Source organism: Lichenostomus cassidix, chromosome 2 (genome assembly GCF_008360975.1).
Source record: "Lichenostomus cassidix isolate B80296 chromosome 2, HeHo_3.0, whole genome shotgun sequence".
Taxonomy (NCBI): domain Eukaryota; kingdom Metazoa; phylum Chordata; class Aves; order Passeriformes; family Meliphagidae; genus Lichenostomus; species Lichenostomus cassidix.
In genome coordinates this window covers 144,843,203-144,861,955 of record NC_139482.1, presented here as the reverse complement: position 1 = coordinate 144,861,955, position 18,753 = coordinate 144,843,203, and the positions used below count along the sequence as shown (strand labels likewise).

At 36.8% G+C, this 18,753-nt stretch overlaps 1 protein-coding gene across 1 annotated transcript in view; it reads left to right on the top strand.

Annotated features, from left to right (window-relative positions):
• Positions 1 to 14,044, top strand: part of ZFAT (zinc finger and AT-hook domain containing) — a 75,279-nt gene extending 61,235 nt beyond the window's left edge. Inside the window, exons 14-16 of the mRNA XM_085053630.1 lie at positions 202 to 328; positions 2,370 to 2,500; positions 12,839 to 14,044. Coding sequence (XP_084909756.1) covers positions 202 to 328; positions 2,370 to 2,500; positions 12,839 to 13,078 — 498 coding nt within the window. The 3' untranslated portion in view covers positions 13,079 to 14,044. The remainder of the gene's footprint in view (positions 1 to 201; positions 329 to 2,369; positions 2,501 to 12,838) is intronic.
• Positions 14,045 to 18,753: the final 4,709 nt, after the last annotated feature.

The window sequence follows — 18,753 nt, the reverse complement described above, 5'->3', positions numbered from 1 at the left end:
ACTTAGCATCCTTAAAACAACTTTTGAAGTAGAATCTAAAGGGAAACTGATGATATCCCAACTCCATGTAATCTTCTTCCTGAGTTCTGTTTCACCCAGTAGAGCTCTTGTTACAATATTTGTTGTCCAAACTCATTCCTTATTGTTGTTTAAATCACTGAAATGAGATTATTCATGCTTTGGATGGGTTTTGTTTCCAAGTTAACTGCTGAAGTTTCTGAAGAAGCATCCACTCAGTATCTCCATATCACAGAGGCTGCAGAAGATGTTCAAGGCACTCAGGCTGCTGTAGCTGCATTACAGAACCTTAGATACACTTCTGAGAATAGTAAGTTACCTTCCTCTAAGTTGGAACACAAATGCACCTTTTTTTCATAAATATCTAATTTTTTTAAGTATACTGGGCAATATATGATCTCCTGTGATCTCATATTAAAAATTATGAAATTAGTCATCCAGAACTTACATCTGGGGGGTTATATTTTCTTTGAGCATAAATGAGAAATTATAATTCATTATGAATTTCTATATCCTAAAGTCATTAATACTTATCACTGCCTGTTTTGCACTTTATTATTAGCTGTGTGGAATTTCCTGCCTATATTATTAAATATACTGTGAAATTAGCTATCTTGGCAGAGTAGATGGTGTGTATCTAATGGCAATTCTCTGGCTATTATTTTTCTCCCTCTCTGGCTTTTGTCAGCAATACTGCAGGAGTGACATGGTGGAATAGCTCATTTACCACATTCCCAAGACAGCACTAACAATCTCAATTTCGATGGTGCACAAAAGCAAGTGAGCTATTCTGTATCAGACTGAGGAGGAAAAGAGTAGGATTAGATAATGATTGCTAAGTGGGAAGTAATAAAAACTGGAAGGAAAGAAAAATTGCCCAGATTTCTGAGACTGTTAAAACACCAGAGACTAGAGTAGGTGTTCATGTGGGGTTGTTTTATGCATATAAATAAATGCCCTGGTTATCAGAAGACAGCATTTTACAATTGTTTGCCATTGTGATCTTTATAGTTCTCAATACAGATACATGCCAAAAACTCCCACTTTTTATGCATTTTTCCAAGCATGTTACAATTACTGCCAATTTCTGTATATTATTTTAATGAGTGGAAATTCTGAATAAATGAAAACTTCTGGAGAACTTTTCTTAAACTTCCATATATCTAAATTAAAATAAACATTGTCATGGAATGTACTGTACGTAGCAGTTTTTATTCTAAGCATGAGGCTATACTTTCCTGAGTTGGGTAATTTTCTTTTTAGAGCATCCCTCTTCAGATACTCTTCCAGCATATCCCCTCTTAGTTTGAAAACAGTAGTGTCTTGTCTAAAGGCAGAATTATAGTAAAAAAACCCCAAAGCAAGCAAAAATTTTTCAGCACTCAGACACACTTATGTAAATAAAGTATAACTACTTTCTTTTGAAATTAGATTATCTGACCTAGACTACTATCACCGTATCAACCTCAGTTTGAAAGAATTTAAGTTAAGAAATCAGATTTATTTTATTTGCTGTCTTTTTTCAATCTCTAACAGTGATTAATGCAAATACAAGGCAGTTTTACATGACACTGACAGTTTCTTTTGCTGTCTGACAGCTCTCTCATGCTGACACTAAGCATGTGGGGATGGTGGGCCATTGTTGGGAATTTGTATTCCTGCAAAACAAAAATAATTTCTCTGCACTCAAGTCTTTCACACTTTGTGAGAAATGAAAGTAAACAATAAACTTTTTTGTTTGTTTTTTGTAAACATCCCTTTCCTTTGGCAGGGCTACACACATCAGAAATTTTTTCAAAAGGACAAACATGTTCTGATCCAGTGTTTATAAAATGATAAAGCATGAGCTTTCCCAAGCAATTAACTTTTCCCTTCAGCACATTAGTGATAAAACTACTTCTTTTAGGTTGAGGGGTATTACAGAGGACCAGACAAATGGTAAATACAGGTTTCTAAAATACCAAATGGTTGTTATGCTTATAGGTATACAGGTAGGTTCTGTTTAAGCTGAATGTCTGGTAAATCTGCATTTGGATTTGTAAAGTCTTGCAGCTTCCTAATTTGCAGTTACTGCTCTGAGTTGTGGCTGTTGTTCCTTTATTCAATGTATTCTTTTAGATTTGTTTCAAACAAGCATAGAAATTATCAGTATGGCTTCACTTGGTGATTCCTGCATTCCCTGGGCAAATATGTGAATATTTCCCTGCCATAGATGTCTTATAAAGTGTCATATTATTGAGCTTTTTGAAATGTACCAACAGCACTGTGAGTCAGGGCTGTACTACTGAGGTTCACATAGCCTTAGAACTGTTTTACTGTGATGATCTTATGGCTGCTGTCTCTCTGATAAGGTGAAAGACTGGATCCAACAGCTGTAAACATCCTGCAGCAGATCATTGAGTTGGGCTCAGAATCCCACGATGCCACTGCAGTCGCTTCTGTCGTTACCATGGCACCTGGCACAGTGACAGTGGTGAAGCAGGTAAGAGCTCTTTTCTTCTCTAAATCAGCTGTATTTAATTTTCATGTATTTATTGTGACATGGGGTTACTTTGCAAGGGACAAATTTTAAATGATCGTTCAAGACACATACAGAATTTTTCCTAAATGAATTTTTTACTAGGTGTTGTGTGTATGTGTGTTTACATGCCCACACATGTTCATATTTATACATATATACACATATATCTTTATACATGTAGAAATGCATGTATTTTTGTATTTATATGAAATATGAGTGAATAAAGACACATATGTATGTGTGTGAAAAGACACATTTTTCTAGCAGGTGTTTTCAGGCTTTATAAAATAACTTATATTTTGTACAGACACTTAGTGCCCTTGTCACCTAAAAGATTCAGGTGGTCCTTGATGCAGCAAGTGAAAGGAAATAATTTTCAATTTGAGGTGCTTATTGGTTTAAACATCAAGACTTTTGCTCTGTATTTCCTCCTCACAGGTGTCTGCTAACTTTGTTGCTGCCATTTTTCATTCTGCTCACAGTGTTCTCCAGTCTCTGCTTGTTCCTTCTGTTTCATCACAGCTCTTTGCTTATCCCTTTTCCTATTGATTCACTGGGGTCTCTGCAGGCAGTGTGGTTGACAGGTGAGGGAAGGAAAGTACATGAGAAATTTTAACTTCCAAAGGAGTTTAAGTAACTTTTTTTATTTAAAGGAGCCGAAATTGTGATTATTCTGAGTGCCAAAACTTTTGAGTTAAGCATTTTTTTGTAGTGGTTTGAACATTGAGTTCATGAAAGCTCCACAAAAGTGTGAAGTTCATGGTCTGTGAAGTGCTTGGATAATTCCTAAGCTTGCTGCCCAAATGTCACAAAGACAAGGCAGAATTTCAAGACAGAGCTTTTTCAGATGTTCCTTTTCAACACCTAACAGGTATTTTGACTAGAAACCATGTAATAGTTTAGTGTTTCTTGTAGAATAACATATCCAAATTTGGAAACTAAATTCAGTCATTAAAGAGAAGAGACAGTGTGGTCCAATTATGTGCAAGTTTCAAAACAACTTTTATGGCGTAGCCATTGCCAATGTGCATACTGTGCTATACATATGACCTGTTTAGGGCTTGAATGTAATATTAGCAATTGGTGTTTGTCAATATTACTGAAATTAGGTCTTCCTTAAAGAAATGCATCTTTTGAGGCTGTTGTACTAAAAGTATAGGAGAAAGTGGCTGCTGAAGTAGAGCTGCCAAGGAGAAACAATGTTTAGGTATTTGAATGTTAAATTTTAAATATGCCGGTGTTAAATCTGATCAATGTCTGAGTCATCATAAAATCTATTAACTTCCTTGGTGGACAATCTGAATTTACTGGTAGCTTTTTCTGAGTAAATATTTATATTCTAAGTTAATTTTCTTCCTCACTTTTAAATCCATAATTCTAGCCTTTTGAGTTTGCAAACTGCTAAGCCTTGATCACTTCTTTTTCCTTGTATACATCAGTGACTCTCACTGGTCTGATATCAAACTCTTACAAGCTGCTATATAAAATGAAATACTGAGTTTTCAGAGTACAGAATCTTTGTTACTTTTCTTTTTTATGCCACTTTCCCCCTCCCTTTAGAGTCTTCTAATATAAAAGAATTTTTACCTTCTTAAATTTTTATTTTAATTTTTCTTTTGTTTTTGTTTTTTCTTTTAATTTTCTGTAGAAATCAGTGTTTTGCCATAGTCTAGTCCGTTATACAGCTGTAGTTACTTTCCAGCTTGTCTTCCCACCAGAAAATCGCTCCAGAATTACAGGCACACCCATCTTTAATCTGAGGAAAAGAAGCCTTTAAATGTTATTAACATGACTTTAATCCTCCCCTGTTAGAAATGGTTGGTGTTCTGTCTTCAGTACTGAATTGCTTTCTGTGGGATATCCCTCATTTGTACCTAGGACTTTGTCAGGTTGTCAGGTTTTAATTATGGTAAGTTCTTAATTGTTAACCTTGGAGTGACCTTTAGACATGTTCATATTTCACTTTCCTGCTGGAAAATGCATTCCACACTTTCTTCTGTGACCTTCAGCTTCTCTTGTGGATTGTGAGACAAAGAATTCATTCAGGGTGTCAGCAATACATCGACATCATCTGTCACTGAATTTCCACTCCTGTTCTTTAATAGCCTCACCGCGTCCTTGCTTAGCATCTTGGGTCCATTTTTTTTTTCTTAACAACATTTATTGTAGTTGTCCTGATTTTTATGCTGTTTGTTTTGTTTTCTTTTTCTCTGAGGATATACATTATCCATTTTTTATATCAGTTCTTACTTTCATAACTCATTTTTAGCTAGCCCTTGCAAGTTCCCATCATATTTCTCTGTTTACAACAAGAAATTTCTTCTACATTCTAAATTATAAAATGTTTTAAAAGGATATTTTTTTGCTGTAAATATTACACTACAGCTTGGATTATGCTTGGTTAATAGGAATTGCTGGCTCTGTTAGTGTAATGTGTATGAGACCTTTCCAAGGTTGTGTCTAGAGCCTGAAATGATTATATCTTAATCTTGCCTGTGAGTCAGTATACTAATCTGTTACCAAAGTTAGATTTTTTTCTAATTTGGGAAAAATCCAGTTCTGAAAATATGCAGCTGCTATGGAATGTAATATACACCAAATGCCTGAGAAAATGTGAAGTTTTACCAGTATGATCTGAGACTGGCAAAAATCCACTTTGAAGCTTTGATTACAGCATGGCAGGAGAAGTCCAGATTTGTTCAGTTACTAGGGTCCAGTCTCTTTCTCAAAGATTTGTTTGAGTTGTTCTGCTCTGCCTAAAGACCAAAGAAGTAACAAGGAGGGGAAAAGGAGAGAGAAAAGAGTGCTGAGTTTGAAGAATAACTAGGAAAAAGGCTTATAAATGTTTAGAAAAGGCAGGAAATACTCTTAATAGCGGATGGTAAATAAAGGCAAGAGATTAGGGAGAAAGCACTTTTGTGGGAACAGCATACAGGAAGGTAGAGGGACTGGAAGGGTAAAACAAGACACTTTCCCTTCTGCACGTTCCACTCTCTGAGTCCTGTTAGAGATGTACTTTTGCCCTTGTGCCTTAGGGTGGAGATTGATTCATTTGGTTTTTTGTTTATTTTGCTAGAAGAAGCTGTTCAATCCATTATTTATAGGGGTGGACTATTTTCCTGGCTCACATGCCAAACATAAGGCAGGATTGGAGGACGAGCAGTCAGGCCAGTATCACACACACCCTTGATTTACAGTCTCTGCAGCTCTGTGTTCAAGACTTGTTTTTCACACAATATATCTGTATCTTAACTAGAAGAGTGAGAAAGAGAGTTGCACTGCAAACTGCCTTGATGTACAGCTGTTTCTTTCAGTTAGAGTGTACATCAAATAAGGATATTCCTTAAAAAGTTTGTTCCAAGGTAAACCTTTGTTTGATTTAAATACTGAGTTTCTTGAGAGGAAACATCACCCTCAGAAATGAGCACCCCTGACACCTTATTTTTTTGCAGAGGAAACTCTTTCAGTGTGTAGTCTGTAAGTTAGTCTTTGGGGAAACAATATTCAAAGTGCATTTGCTTGGTTTATCAATATAAGAACATCCTTGAAAGCTTAGTTCCTGAATCCCTCACTGCATTGACCAGAACATCAGAGGTATTTCCCTTTCTTGGTCTGTTTCCCTTTGAGTTTTTGCTCTTCCATTTCCAGTGGTTGTTAGCAGGAATGTGTGATGGTAGCAAGATACTTTCTTGTTTAATTAATTTATTTGTTATAAAAGCAGTTTATTACTTATATCAGATCTCTTTGATGTATTTTTTTTGTCCAAATGAGGTTTTATTTTTGCATCAAATTACTGAACCAGTGCAGTAGAATTTTGGATTCCAAACCAAAGTTTTACATTGGTATAGTAACCAGTTAAATTTGATTGCATGTTATCTGTTTTTCAGGGATTTTTTTCATATAGATAGTGAAGGACAAATTTGCTGGTAATTTATTTTTAGGCCTGTGATACTGCATTGGGTTTGTGTGGTCTAGAACTATCCCTTCGAGCTCATTCTATGGCTGAGAAGTTTGTATTCATCACTAGTCATTATTATTAATCACTAAGGTGATTATATCAGCATTTCTGCACAGTTCTTCATCAGTAGTCCACTTTATTTCTCAATTCTGTGGGATGTCATTTCCTATTGTTCAAGCCAGAGAGCTGATGTCCTCCTCGGGAGCATTTTTGGGCCTCACCTGCAGGTGAAGAGCTAAATGGTGCCAATTTGTTCTGAGTGATCACTCCTGTATGGATTCTCATTTCAGCCACTTAGCTACAGTGCTTGTCCAAGCCATCATTATTTTATGCTACAGTTAACTCTGTTAGACTTTTTTCTGACATTCACAGTTTATGGTTTACCCCTTTTGTATTATTTAAAAAAAACTTGAAAGATTGCTTCTCTCCTCTTCTTGACATCACCCTCTCTTATCCTGTTTACTTGATGTTCCTTTTTTTGCCACATCAAACAAAATCTTGTTTTCCTGTCCTAGGTTTTTACTCCTTTCTGACTTAGAGTCCCATTTCTCATTAGCTGTAAAGATTTTGGCTCCTACCTATGCTCAGTCCACGAAGATTTAATTGCTCATTACTTTTTTCAAGCAAGTTTCTAATGCCTTCTTCCATATTGCTCTCAGTTATGTGGATTTTTAATGAGGAGCAATTTGTACCTCATTGTCTTCTCTCAATTACTTGTCAAAAATATGATGACAGTAATTATCTGTGGATGGGCTGTAGGTACATTGATACTAATGCCTGTCACACAGAACTACCACTGTCTCATTTATGTTGTACTCCCTCACCTCCCTTTTTCTGTCTGCTTACTGTCTCTTGTTTTATACTGAAATTATGCTAAATTATACTGAAATTATACTGAAATTATAGTGCCTTTGGGGCATGAACTGCTCTTTTCATGTAGCATAGCTGATACAATCTGGGTCCTGATCCAAAACACTGCGTTAATATTAACAGTGAAGAGCAGTAGTTGGCTGCTGAATTCTCTCTCTTTTCTTTCCACTCAGAAAGATGAGACAGGGCTGATGTTTTTCTTACTTCTGTAGACCAAAGTGAAGGGTTACATTTATTCCTGAAAAGCATAGCAACCTATTTTCAACCTAGACATAATGTGTTCTGGAGAGTAAGTCTATCAGCTATTACAATAACTAAACAGATCTTTATCAGAAGATAACCAGAAAACACTGGATTTCCATGTGTTACTCTTTATTTTAGTTCCTTTCATCCTTTTATTCTGTCATCTCTTCAGGCTCCAGTAAAATCCTACCATGGTAAGTCACTTTCTTCAAAGTGACAGCAGTAGGAAGGCAGAGCAAAGATTATACATCAGCTCAAAGAAGATCACAGAAAAGAATTTTCTAGCATAACACATCTTCAAAAGTAAATACCTAATATTAGCATGGCTGTCACATCAGAGACTACTGAACATTGTACTTCAGCAACACACCTTGTATTTCAGTGAGGCTTGGATTGGTCCTGACATGATGATGTGTGCTGCTGTTAATCTAGAAAGTTTGCCAGTATGTGGAGTTACATATTTGTTGAGTGTCAATTCTGTAGTTGCTTTAGAACATGGAGCAATTTGATGCTTCCTGTGACAGTAATAGCAATGGAAGGTTTTAACTGGGGTAGATGGCCCTGTTTCCTCAGCCTTTGTGGAGTTCTCATCTCTGTAAGGCACAGATAAAATCTGCTGCCAAGATCACTGTCCTTTTAGAGTTCCTAAAACAATGGCAGTGTTGCCATTCTGCCTGAGAAGGAAGTGGGGTGATCCAGCATTTTGCCAGATGAGTGCCATGTTCAGTCATAGTCCCTCTTTCAGGATGTATTCAACTAGCCAATTGCTAAAACTTTTTTAAAATCTATATTACCAGTATGAAGATTTGTTCGTCTCCTTGCATTTTTTATTTTATGCAAAGCAAGTCTTTCATACTCAATCCTCTTATTATTCCAAAACCATTGTGCACCAAATTGTCTTTGTTTTGTAGCTCATTATAGAGATTCAAATGATCAAATTACAGTGTTTTCTGTGAGTCTTTTTCACACAATGTAAGTGTATGTAAACTAGAACTGAGAAAGACTTGAAATTATTCAAATGATACTGAGCAAAACTGGCAGGCACCAGTGTAAGCTGACACATCACATGTCCAGGTGCTCTCTGTGATCTAAAATGCTTTCATTTTAATCCTTTCTGCAGATATTTTGTATATTTTCTTACTGATGTTTTATGATATAAATAGGAGCATCTGCACCCCTAGTGTAAGGTTTTGAAAATCTGAAAGATCTCTGTGATTAACTTTTCTGCTTCATAGTAAACTGAAAGGCAGCATTAAATCTGAAATCAAGGGAGAGATTTCACTGAAGCTTTGGGGACAGGCCCAGCTAAACTGTTTTAAGCACAATGGACCTGCAGTTCCTGCTGACTTCAAACAAAATTGAAGATATTACAGTATTTCACAGGATGAGCTCTAGAGTAAGGAAAAGGCTTTAGTATCTTACTGCAAATATTTTTTCACTTCTTTTAAGGAAGGGGAAGAAGTATATTTTCCTTAATGGCTTGAATTCATTTATTTCAAATTTAGAAAGATTTTCTTGTTTTGAGGGGAAGAGATTCCTCTAAGAGAGACCCATTTTTAATGAATATTTCTCTGAATTTGGATGGTCCTCAGATATGTGAATTAAGAACATTTGGAATTTAGAGATGTTGAGCTACTTATGAAAACCTGGTAGTGAAAGTCCCATTGGCTTTTGGGAGAGACAGATTTAGTTAATAAAGAATATTTATGCAGGTACTGATTTAATGTGCCAGCTGTGTGTGGCTTCAGCTCCTTGCTGTCCTTCTCTAACGAAGGATAAGCAGACAGATGCTTTTCAGCTGACTCTCAAAGAGAAAAGAGGTCTTGGATGCTGCCCTTCAAAAGATTTTAGAAGCCAATAAAGAGAATTGGGTGTAGTGACTTCGTTCATTCAGATGGCAGCTGTCCCACTGTTTCATCAATTTGAGGGATGTAAATTAACATTTTGAGATTATTCCCTGTGGAACAATCTAATAGGAACCAAGCAGAAGCATGTAAACATTGAACTGATTTGAAATGTAAATATCCCAAATAATGTGGTGATTTGTCAAACTAAAAGGATTACAGATAGCTGTCCAAAAAAGATAAAACAGCTAAAACCACCTAAAATAAAGGCATTCGTTTTCTTTACTCTGCATGACAAAGGTAATAAACCCACATTGATAAAGTCAGGTAGGGAGGTTAAATTAACTTTCTTTATTGGCCATTTTCATTTCAAAAGCATATAAAACTGAATAAGTATTAGATTGCTGCTGTTGAATTGAATGAGATTCTGCTTTCATTTCATTTTCATGTCAACTGTGCCTTATTTATTTTCCTTTCTTCATTATTTAGGTACATTCAGAAAACTATATTTAAAATTATTTATGGTTTTGTTACAGAGTGATAACAGTGAGATCCATCTCATACTGTGTTGTGCATTCTTGCAGCTCTTAGCAAATGTAGTGCAATTTTTCTGGCCTGAGGCATGTTGTCAGAGGGTGATGTGTAGTGCACTAAAACAAGAGAGATTAGTGGATATTGCATAATTATAGGGCCACATTTTAGACACCCCTATTTCTATATTTGTTTGAGCATCTCTAGCATAAAGGGCTGTAATTGTGAGCTGATTCATAACAAACTGTGAGATTCTAATTATCTAACATTTTTATCTGCAGCTTCCTATCTGAATTCAATGGTGATTAGACTTTTCATGGCCTGTTGCAATATTCATTAGTAGATCTTGTGTATGTCCTTAAATTTCACACAGGAGCTGACAGTGGAGCAGGTGCCCTCAGGAAAGAGGAGAGGACAGTTAGGAAAATGGAGTTTGGTGTATGAATTCACTAAAGCTCTGTTTCTCTCAGCAGGATATAGGGGTTTTTATAATAATTAAAAAATAAAAAGTGTGCATTAGGAGCAGCAGGAGACTCAAATTTACAGTGCTATGTTTTTTTTCACGATTTAGCTCCTTTCTTTTTGAAGAGAGGCTCAAGCTTCCACTATTGTGGGGTATGTTGGTGAAGGGGGCTTATAAAAAGAGGGAGAGTGATTTTTGATGTGGTGAAAGGACAAGGGGGATTGTTTGTAAACTCAAAGAGGAGAGATGTAAGCAGAAATCCTTTACTCAGAGAGTGGTGAGACAATGGAACAGAGAAGCTGTGGATGCCCCAACCTGGGGGTGTTCAAGGCCAGGCTGGGTGGGTCTAGTGGAAAGTGTCCCTGCCCAGAGCAGAGGGGTTGGAACTAGATCATCTCCAAGCTCCCTGTCAATCCAAACTGTTCCATAAGACTATGAATGACTCTTCTATGATATCTGTATTTTGACACAACATAAATTGGTTTTCCTGAGGGTGGTTGCAAATTTTACTGTTTCAAGAAACACATCCAGCATACCTGTGGAGAGTGTTGAGCTTGAACTTCAGCAGGAGCTGTTTAAATTATATTTCAAATAAAACATTCAGATATGTTTGGTAAAATAAACAATGGGAAAAGGACTTTATTCCATTCCTGTATTTTTATCCCCATAACCTGAATCCTGTGCAACAAAGCCAGAGTGAGCATCGGTAGGTACAGCTGTGCTGTGGCATTAAGATCAATGACAATGGCCAGATTCCCTTTAGATGTTAAATCTTTCACTAAATAAAATCCACAAGTCTTTTATCAATATATTACAGCCATACTGACTTGGAGCCCTCTGTATAATTTAACACCTGGACATACTTGTTATGGTTCAAGAAAAAGCTTCCTATAGCCTAATTAATTTAGTGAAAGTTCAAAGTCCTAAAGGGCTAGCATGTCTCTGAAATCTTCTTCTGACAGATATTTTAAACATGAAATAGAAAAGTCAAAAGCAAAGTCACTGTATAACAAAGGGAATGGTTTCTTAATGGAAAAACAGGCAATGAGAAAAGAGCACCAGGAAAACAAACATATAGGGCTTCTTTTTTTCCTTGCTGGTCTCTAAGGAACCAAACATCTTTGGACTCTTCACTTGTAGTCCTTCCCTTCTGTTCCTTCTCCCCTCTTAAACAACATTAATGATCTTAATTATATTTACTTGAATTTGATTGTGCCACTGCTGTTTACTTTTGAGTCAGCTTCTAATAAAAAAAAAAAAAACCTAGCCCTTTCTAAATTTTATGATTTAGATTCCACGCTTTGTAGAATCTACCATGTCTGACCTATTCTTTTTAAGATCACTGAAGAGTTCAGTGCTGCAATACCACACTGATTTCCAGCAAACTGAATCACAGATTTGTAGAAGGTTTGGATTGGAAAGGACCTTAAAGATTAAAGATCTCATTCCAACCTTCCTGCTGTGGGTAGAGACACCTTCCACTAACAAAAGCTTTTGCATATGTTTTGCATACGGAAAAATTGCTGTTCCATTCTCCCTCAAATGTAGATTATTTTATCACTAACACTTGAGAGAATGCATTTCTTCCTCATGACTTATAATTTTCTGATTTATTTATACTTGCCTGGAGTACTCTGCGTAGGATTTTTATATGGATCTGGTAGAGAATTAAGATTTGGTTTTGTATTCTAGTACATACTGTATTTCAATAGTTGACAGGCACCTGTATGAATTTGGAATTCAACACCAGATTGTGTTGCTTTTTAACATTTTGACAAGAAGCAAAATATTCAGTAAAAATTCTTTTATTTTCACTTGTTTCTGTCACTCTCCTTTCAATAATGTAAACACTTCTGCCTCACAAACAGTAGGCCTTAGAAATCTATTTCAGTTGTATTTATATTTCACATTTTTCTAATAAAAACTCCCAAGGTTTACAATGAAATTTGCACTTCAATGAGCAGTCATTGACTAGGGAAAAAAAGATAGAAGTGGGTACAGATGCTTTTTCACATGGTTTTGGATGAGTTCTCATCTCAGTGCTACTAGAGGAATTGTTTGAGTTCAGATTTATTTGAATAAGAGCAGTTTTGAATGGGTGACTGCTGAGAGATTAAAGCTGTCTCCAAAGACCAATGTTCCTGGAACTTTGCAGCTCTCTGTGCACACAACTGAGATGCTGTGTTGGAGCTTTCAGAATTCTGCCTAGCTACACACTCACTAATCAGAAGTGCTCACCCTTTCTGTAAAACTGACATTTTCTTTCAGAACTGTGCGATTGCTGATCTGTGTGCTGTATTTCCAATAATCATCACAATACCAGGTTACTTGTTACTCACAACACTTATTGGGAAGGTGAAATTTCTGTAAGCTCTTCAATGTCTCCTCAGGTGAAAGAAGAGGAGCAATCAGCCAATCACACCCTGATGATCCAGGAGACTCTGCAGCAAGCCTCCGTGGAGCTGTCGGAGCAGCATCACCTGGTGGTGTCCTCAGATGAGGTGGAGGGGATCGAGACAGTGACTGTCTATACCCAGGGTGGAGAGGCTTCAGAATTCATTGTTTATGTTCAGGAAGCTGTGCAGCCTGTGGAGGAGCAAACTGTGGAAGAAACAGTGCAGGAGCTCTAGAGGACAATGTTCAAAGAAGATGACTTCTTGATTTGCCAAAGCCAGAGGTTTGGGGCTTTTTTGTCCCAACCATAGCAAGCAAGCTGATGGATTTTCTGTTAATTTGTGAAGTGATCTAGCTTGTTGGATTGTGTTAGTAATTAATATGATGTGCAAAACCTTCTCAGACTTTTTTTTTTTCTAAAAAATGCTTTTGAGGAAAAAGTATTCTTCCCCTTCTTAGAAGATCTCTCACCTGATTCCTGTAAATCCACACAAACATTGTCTGCTCAAAACTGTGGTATCCCAAGATAAAAAAACATGTATAAAGATAGCTAGAATGTCTGGAAAAGTCCATACATCCCATTTTATACATACTTCTTGTATTCTTGACTTGACTGGAAGCAAATTTGTTTTTTACATAATTAAAAGGGCCTCTTAGCTCTGAGTAGCTGCTCAGACAGTGTCTGCCGAGTTGTGGATCTAACCCAAACAAAGGCTTGAGACTTTAATTAGAAACATACCACAGATGGACTGTAGTTTATATTTGTGAGATGATCCTTTGAGTTTGGGAGGTATTTAAAGCCATATATGATAATTCTGGGTATCAGTAGGATGACTGTTATTTAGCTATTTGAATAATGATAACTGTTTCCATCCTTCTGAATAAATTCCTGTCTGATATTGTAAGGTGAAACCAAAACTGTCAAATCAAGGAAATATTCTTTTGTTTTTAAGAAAAAAAATATGTTCAAAAGATTTGTAAATGCTATAAGAGATGTATGTTCATATGTTTTAAACAGACGTGCTTGTAAATATGACTGTGTGAAAAAACTTGTACAAAAAGCTTAAGTAAATATTGACAAGAATCAAGATATTCTTAATTATGCATGTATATAGTTCCAGATTTTTCTTCATGAACCTTGAATTGTTTCTGGTTTAATATTTTTAAATTTGAGCTATAAAAGTTATTAATAAACAACAAAAGTGTAGTTTTCTTCTAGTGCTCTAATTTCTTAAGTGTTGGCTTCCCTTTCACAGCTAAGTAAAAAATGCTGATGTGCACTCACTGACAAATTATTCCTCCAGTTAGCAGCCTCTAATCTAGAAAGTACCACCATGAAGTCTAGGCAGACCTTTCTATGTGATTGAACTTCCTTATGGGTGTTGTGGGTAAAAAAGTGGAAAAAAGATTTTGGCTAAGTGGATGTAATGTGCTGTGTTGGTTGTCTGCCTCTTCTGAGTCTGCTGGGCTCTCTTGATGCTGGACAAAATCAGAGTGCAAACCTTTAGTGGTAGTTTCTTCCTTAACTGTGGTGATAGGGAATTTAAATTTGTTAATGGAAAAGAACTGAGAATTGTTTTACTTTGGCGGCAGCTTTGTTTCCTCTGGTCTCACCTTGACAGTGCACCTTATTTCCATTTTGTGTCACTGACAGGAGCTTGTCACAAGGGTCAGGGTTGATTCCTTGTGTCTTCAGTAAACTTGACTACAATGAGCCAAGAAATGTTTGATAACATTTGTAACATGATAGAAACTGGTGCATCCAATGTATCAGTATGATTACAAAACCACCGTTTCCTATTCAGATTAATTACTGGTTGAAATTCAGTGTTGATTTACAAGAACAATGCTTTCTGTTGCCTAGAAGAGAAGAAAGCAGTTTCAAAAACAATCTATTGAAATAGCCCATTTGTTATTAAAGCCATTTGGAAGAGCATCATGATCACATGTGGTAACAGTGATGAACTTAATGTAAAATCTCTCTGAAAAGGGGACAGAAAGGTATTTTTCAGTGCATCACTCAAGGATTCTTAAGTACATTGTTTCAGATAGACTGAGTACTTCTGTATGAAACTGGTGTAGCTGTATTTGGACAAAGAATTTTGGGGTTTTGTTTGTTTTAATTCCAGTATATCCCAGCTGTAAGTACCTGTGTAATTTAAGGCCCAATTTATAATTGGTGAGTTATATCACATTTTCCTATAACAAAGCATAAACACTTATGTGGATTTTCTGCTCCCCTTTTTTTATTTTTATTTTAAAAATACTTTTCAATTCAGGTCTGTCTTTCCCAGCTCTGCCATGACCTAAACAGCACAAATTTGTGTTGCTTTTAATGGCATGTTTTCCAGCAAGATTACAGAAATGACATTGATGCAAGTCAGATTTTCAAAACATTTTAATATTTTTAATTCTTTAAAGTTATAAATTTCTTAGTCCACACAGCATCTTAGCACTGTTGCACTGAATATGCATCCTTTCAATATTAATAAAGGAAAAGGAAAATGGTTTCACATTACAATAAATTTGCTCACAACATGGACATGTGCTTTACAAACTTTAAAAAAAAAAATCAGGCCAAGCCCAGAACACATAAGAAAACCCCCTGCATCTCAAGAATGAGCAGTACTGTAAGCACTGCTAGTAGAGGAAGGAAGAAACTAGCAGAAATCATATTGCAAGATATTCAATTGTTCAAATGATTTAAGATCCAAGTGAGCAGAAAATCTGGCATGTGTGGGAATCTTTTGGAGCTGTGTTCAACTTGCATGATCAGGACTTGATTTTTGGCTTGAACTCTTCACTCCTACCTCGGGAGGAGTCTGATCACAGAAGCTTCTGTGAAATACCAATTGAAATGTGAAAATTGACCCAGTGAGAAAGTTGTACCTTTCTGCCCCTTGTGAAGATCAAACTCCTGGGATAAAAACATACTGGATGTTTGAGAGTGACCACTCGGGACTTTTTTTCTAAGTCCCACCTGATCTTTTATGAAGGTAGAATTATCAACCCATCTTCTGCCCTGAAAGACTGCAAAGCCTGTCTTGTCTCGCTTACAAGTAGAATTGTATTTATGAAAGAGCAGTGAGATGCAGCTGAGGACTGTGCTACTAGTATTGAATTAAAAATAAAACTGATTTTCATTTCATAATTATTTCGATTTGTTAATAGGGATGACTGCTATTAGCACTCACAGAGCAGAGCTGAGTGAGCGAAACAGATGGTGTGCACAAAGTCATAGTTTATGGATCATTATATTTGGGTTTGTGATTTAGGGTTGGGTTTTTTTGCACCAGATTATAATTTTTGCTTTTTGTAGGTATGTTTGAGCTGTATCTGAGAGTTTGAACGGGAAGTGACATGAGCTCATTTGCAGGTGGCATCATTAACAAAAATGTGGCTTGTTTAGGTAATGCTAATCCTGCAGTCTTTGCTCACAACGTGCTGAACTGCAGATGTTCTCCCTTTTGTAATACAATGACAGTGAGGTTACTGAGTGGCTCTGCACGTGGCTTGACAGCATCTCAGTTTGCATTTCCAGCTTTCCCATCATAGCAGACATCATTTCCATCAATAGCAGCACTACTCCATTTGTCTTTTTTTCTTCCCTGAAATGAGGGCAACTTTTAATCTGGGAAGACTTTCATGTTCACTCAGTCACGGAGATGTATTTTGGCTCATCCTGAGAGTATCAAACTTGTCATTAGGACATAAATATGCAGCATCATATCCATCCCTGCTACAGTTCCACCAGGTAATTGATTAAGGTGATCTTTCATGTGTTCCTGTTCTCAACTTGCCTGTATTGTGCTTAAAGTGATTAAAAACAGTTCTACACATTTCAAAGGACAGTGCAAATTACAGATCTTTCGTATCTCCCTAATGAAATATTCTGTCAAGTCCATTGTGTTCCCCATCCCTTCAACCTTCAAAATGGTTGAAGCAGAGAAAGGAAGCCATCATGTGTTTCTCTCATGATAAATACTAATGGACACAAATGCTCTGTTTGTGATTGATGCCAAGCCTGGGCACTGTCTGATGTCAATCCTGTGCTCTGGGATGACCTGCTGGAGCAGGGAGGTTGGACCAGGTGGCCCAATGTGGTCTCTTCTAACCTGACCCACTCTGGGATTCTCTGAAGTTCCCCTATGTACCCTGATCAACCAGATTTCACCAAAGGGGAAGGAGCAGAGCTTGGTGTGAAACAAAACCATGGAATGATGAAATTGTCATCAAAGAAAAGAAATGTTAGGCCAAATAACAGAATTAACATCCTGTTGGGGAGATCTGTTTTGCTTGGAAGGTAATACCTAAAGTATCAGAAACTCCTCTTGAGTTGCTCTATTACTTCATTGAGTAAAATACAGTCAGACATTAGGGATGAGCTTGATGGGAAGAACAGGGCAGCTGCCCTCAAAGGTTTCTCTTACACCTCAGATTTCTGGGCATTTAGTGACAACGAAAGGGAACAAAGTGACAAAAGACCTTTTTTATATTCAGAACCACACTTCACAAGGATGCTTGTTAGAGCTCACTCTGAAGGAATTGATGGGATGGGCACTGATGGGATGTTAAACATGAGCAAAATCATTACTTACATTTTTTTATTTTTATGTCACTTATTCTTCATAAAAAGTTCAGTGTGAGGCTTGAAGTGAGTAGTGGCTGCCAGTAAAGAAGAAAAACAAAATAAATGACAACACTATAAATGATCTTTTTATTCACTATAAAAGTATTTTTTACAGGCTTGTTTGCTAAAAGTGCATGAAGAGAGAAATCACAGTCAATATGTTGCACAGAGCTCTTCCTGGTTTTTGGTATGTTGCAAATTTTCCTGAAAAGTGGAAATAACTATCAGCCTAGGTAAATTAAAAGGGATCAAAAGTCTTCACTGTTTTGGAACAAAAACAAACAATGGGAATTTATAGAGCAAGCTTTGGTCTTTTTCTTCAGTTCAAGGAATGTTATTTTCTAGAAAATAGGAGATCATTTTGTGTTTTGCACCCAAGTGAAATACACTGTAGGTGTATTTTACAGGAACACATAAAGATATATGAGAATGAGACGACAGGAGCTCCGCATTGGTAATAGTCTTTATGGGCTAGCAGTGAAATAAGGGACAAAATATCAGGGTGGATTACAGAGACAGTCAATGTTTTTACACTTTGTAAGGTTTCCCTTTTTGATTAGTCTCTATAGCATTTATCTTGGTACTGCCATTAGTGAAAATACTTTCTGGGAGCTGAGAGCTGAGTGGGCCTCAGGTATTAAAAACGGAGTACAGAATCTTTTGGGGATGGATAGCTTGTTCAAGTCTATGTTTAGATAGTATTAGTCAAATACTCATTTAATGGTGACTGAATGAGTGAGAGAGTTTAAATCCTAGATATGATAAAAAAGGTCCACATCAGAAAATCTCTATGTGGTTGTTGTGTGCCAACTCTTACCCCTTGGGCAAAGTCCAATCAGTTTATCCAGCAGAAAAAAACACCCTTCACTTTCCACAGAGTTTGTCTAGAGAGTGACATGCTATTTAGGGTTTGGGTTTAGCTATTCAGGTTGCATTTTCAAATCTTAAATGAATTGCACATGAAGCCTTGTCTATTTAGAGTGCAGTCCCTCTCAGGGAGAGATGTTTTCCATTTCTGTTCAGGTGATTCCCATGCATTGGGTGTTGACCTGAACTCCTGGATGGTGCCACAGCAGAGCTTTTTACCGCCAACTGGAGCACTTAAAAGTTCCTATGTCATATTTGTGCTGTTTTGTGAGGTCAGAACACTTGAAGCTACAAAAACTGTTTACTGAAGTGCTAGTTTTGAACCTAGAAGTGTTCACCAGGAGCTGCTCTCTTCACTTGCCAGTGTTGGCTCAATAGCTTTGCCAGCAGAACAGGTGGGTTGGGTCGGGTTGG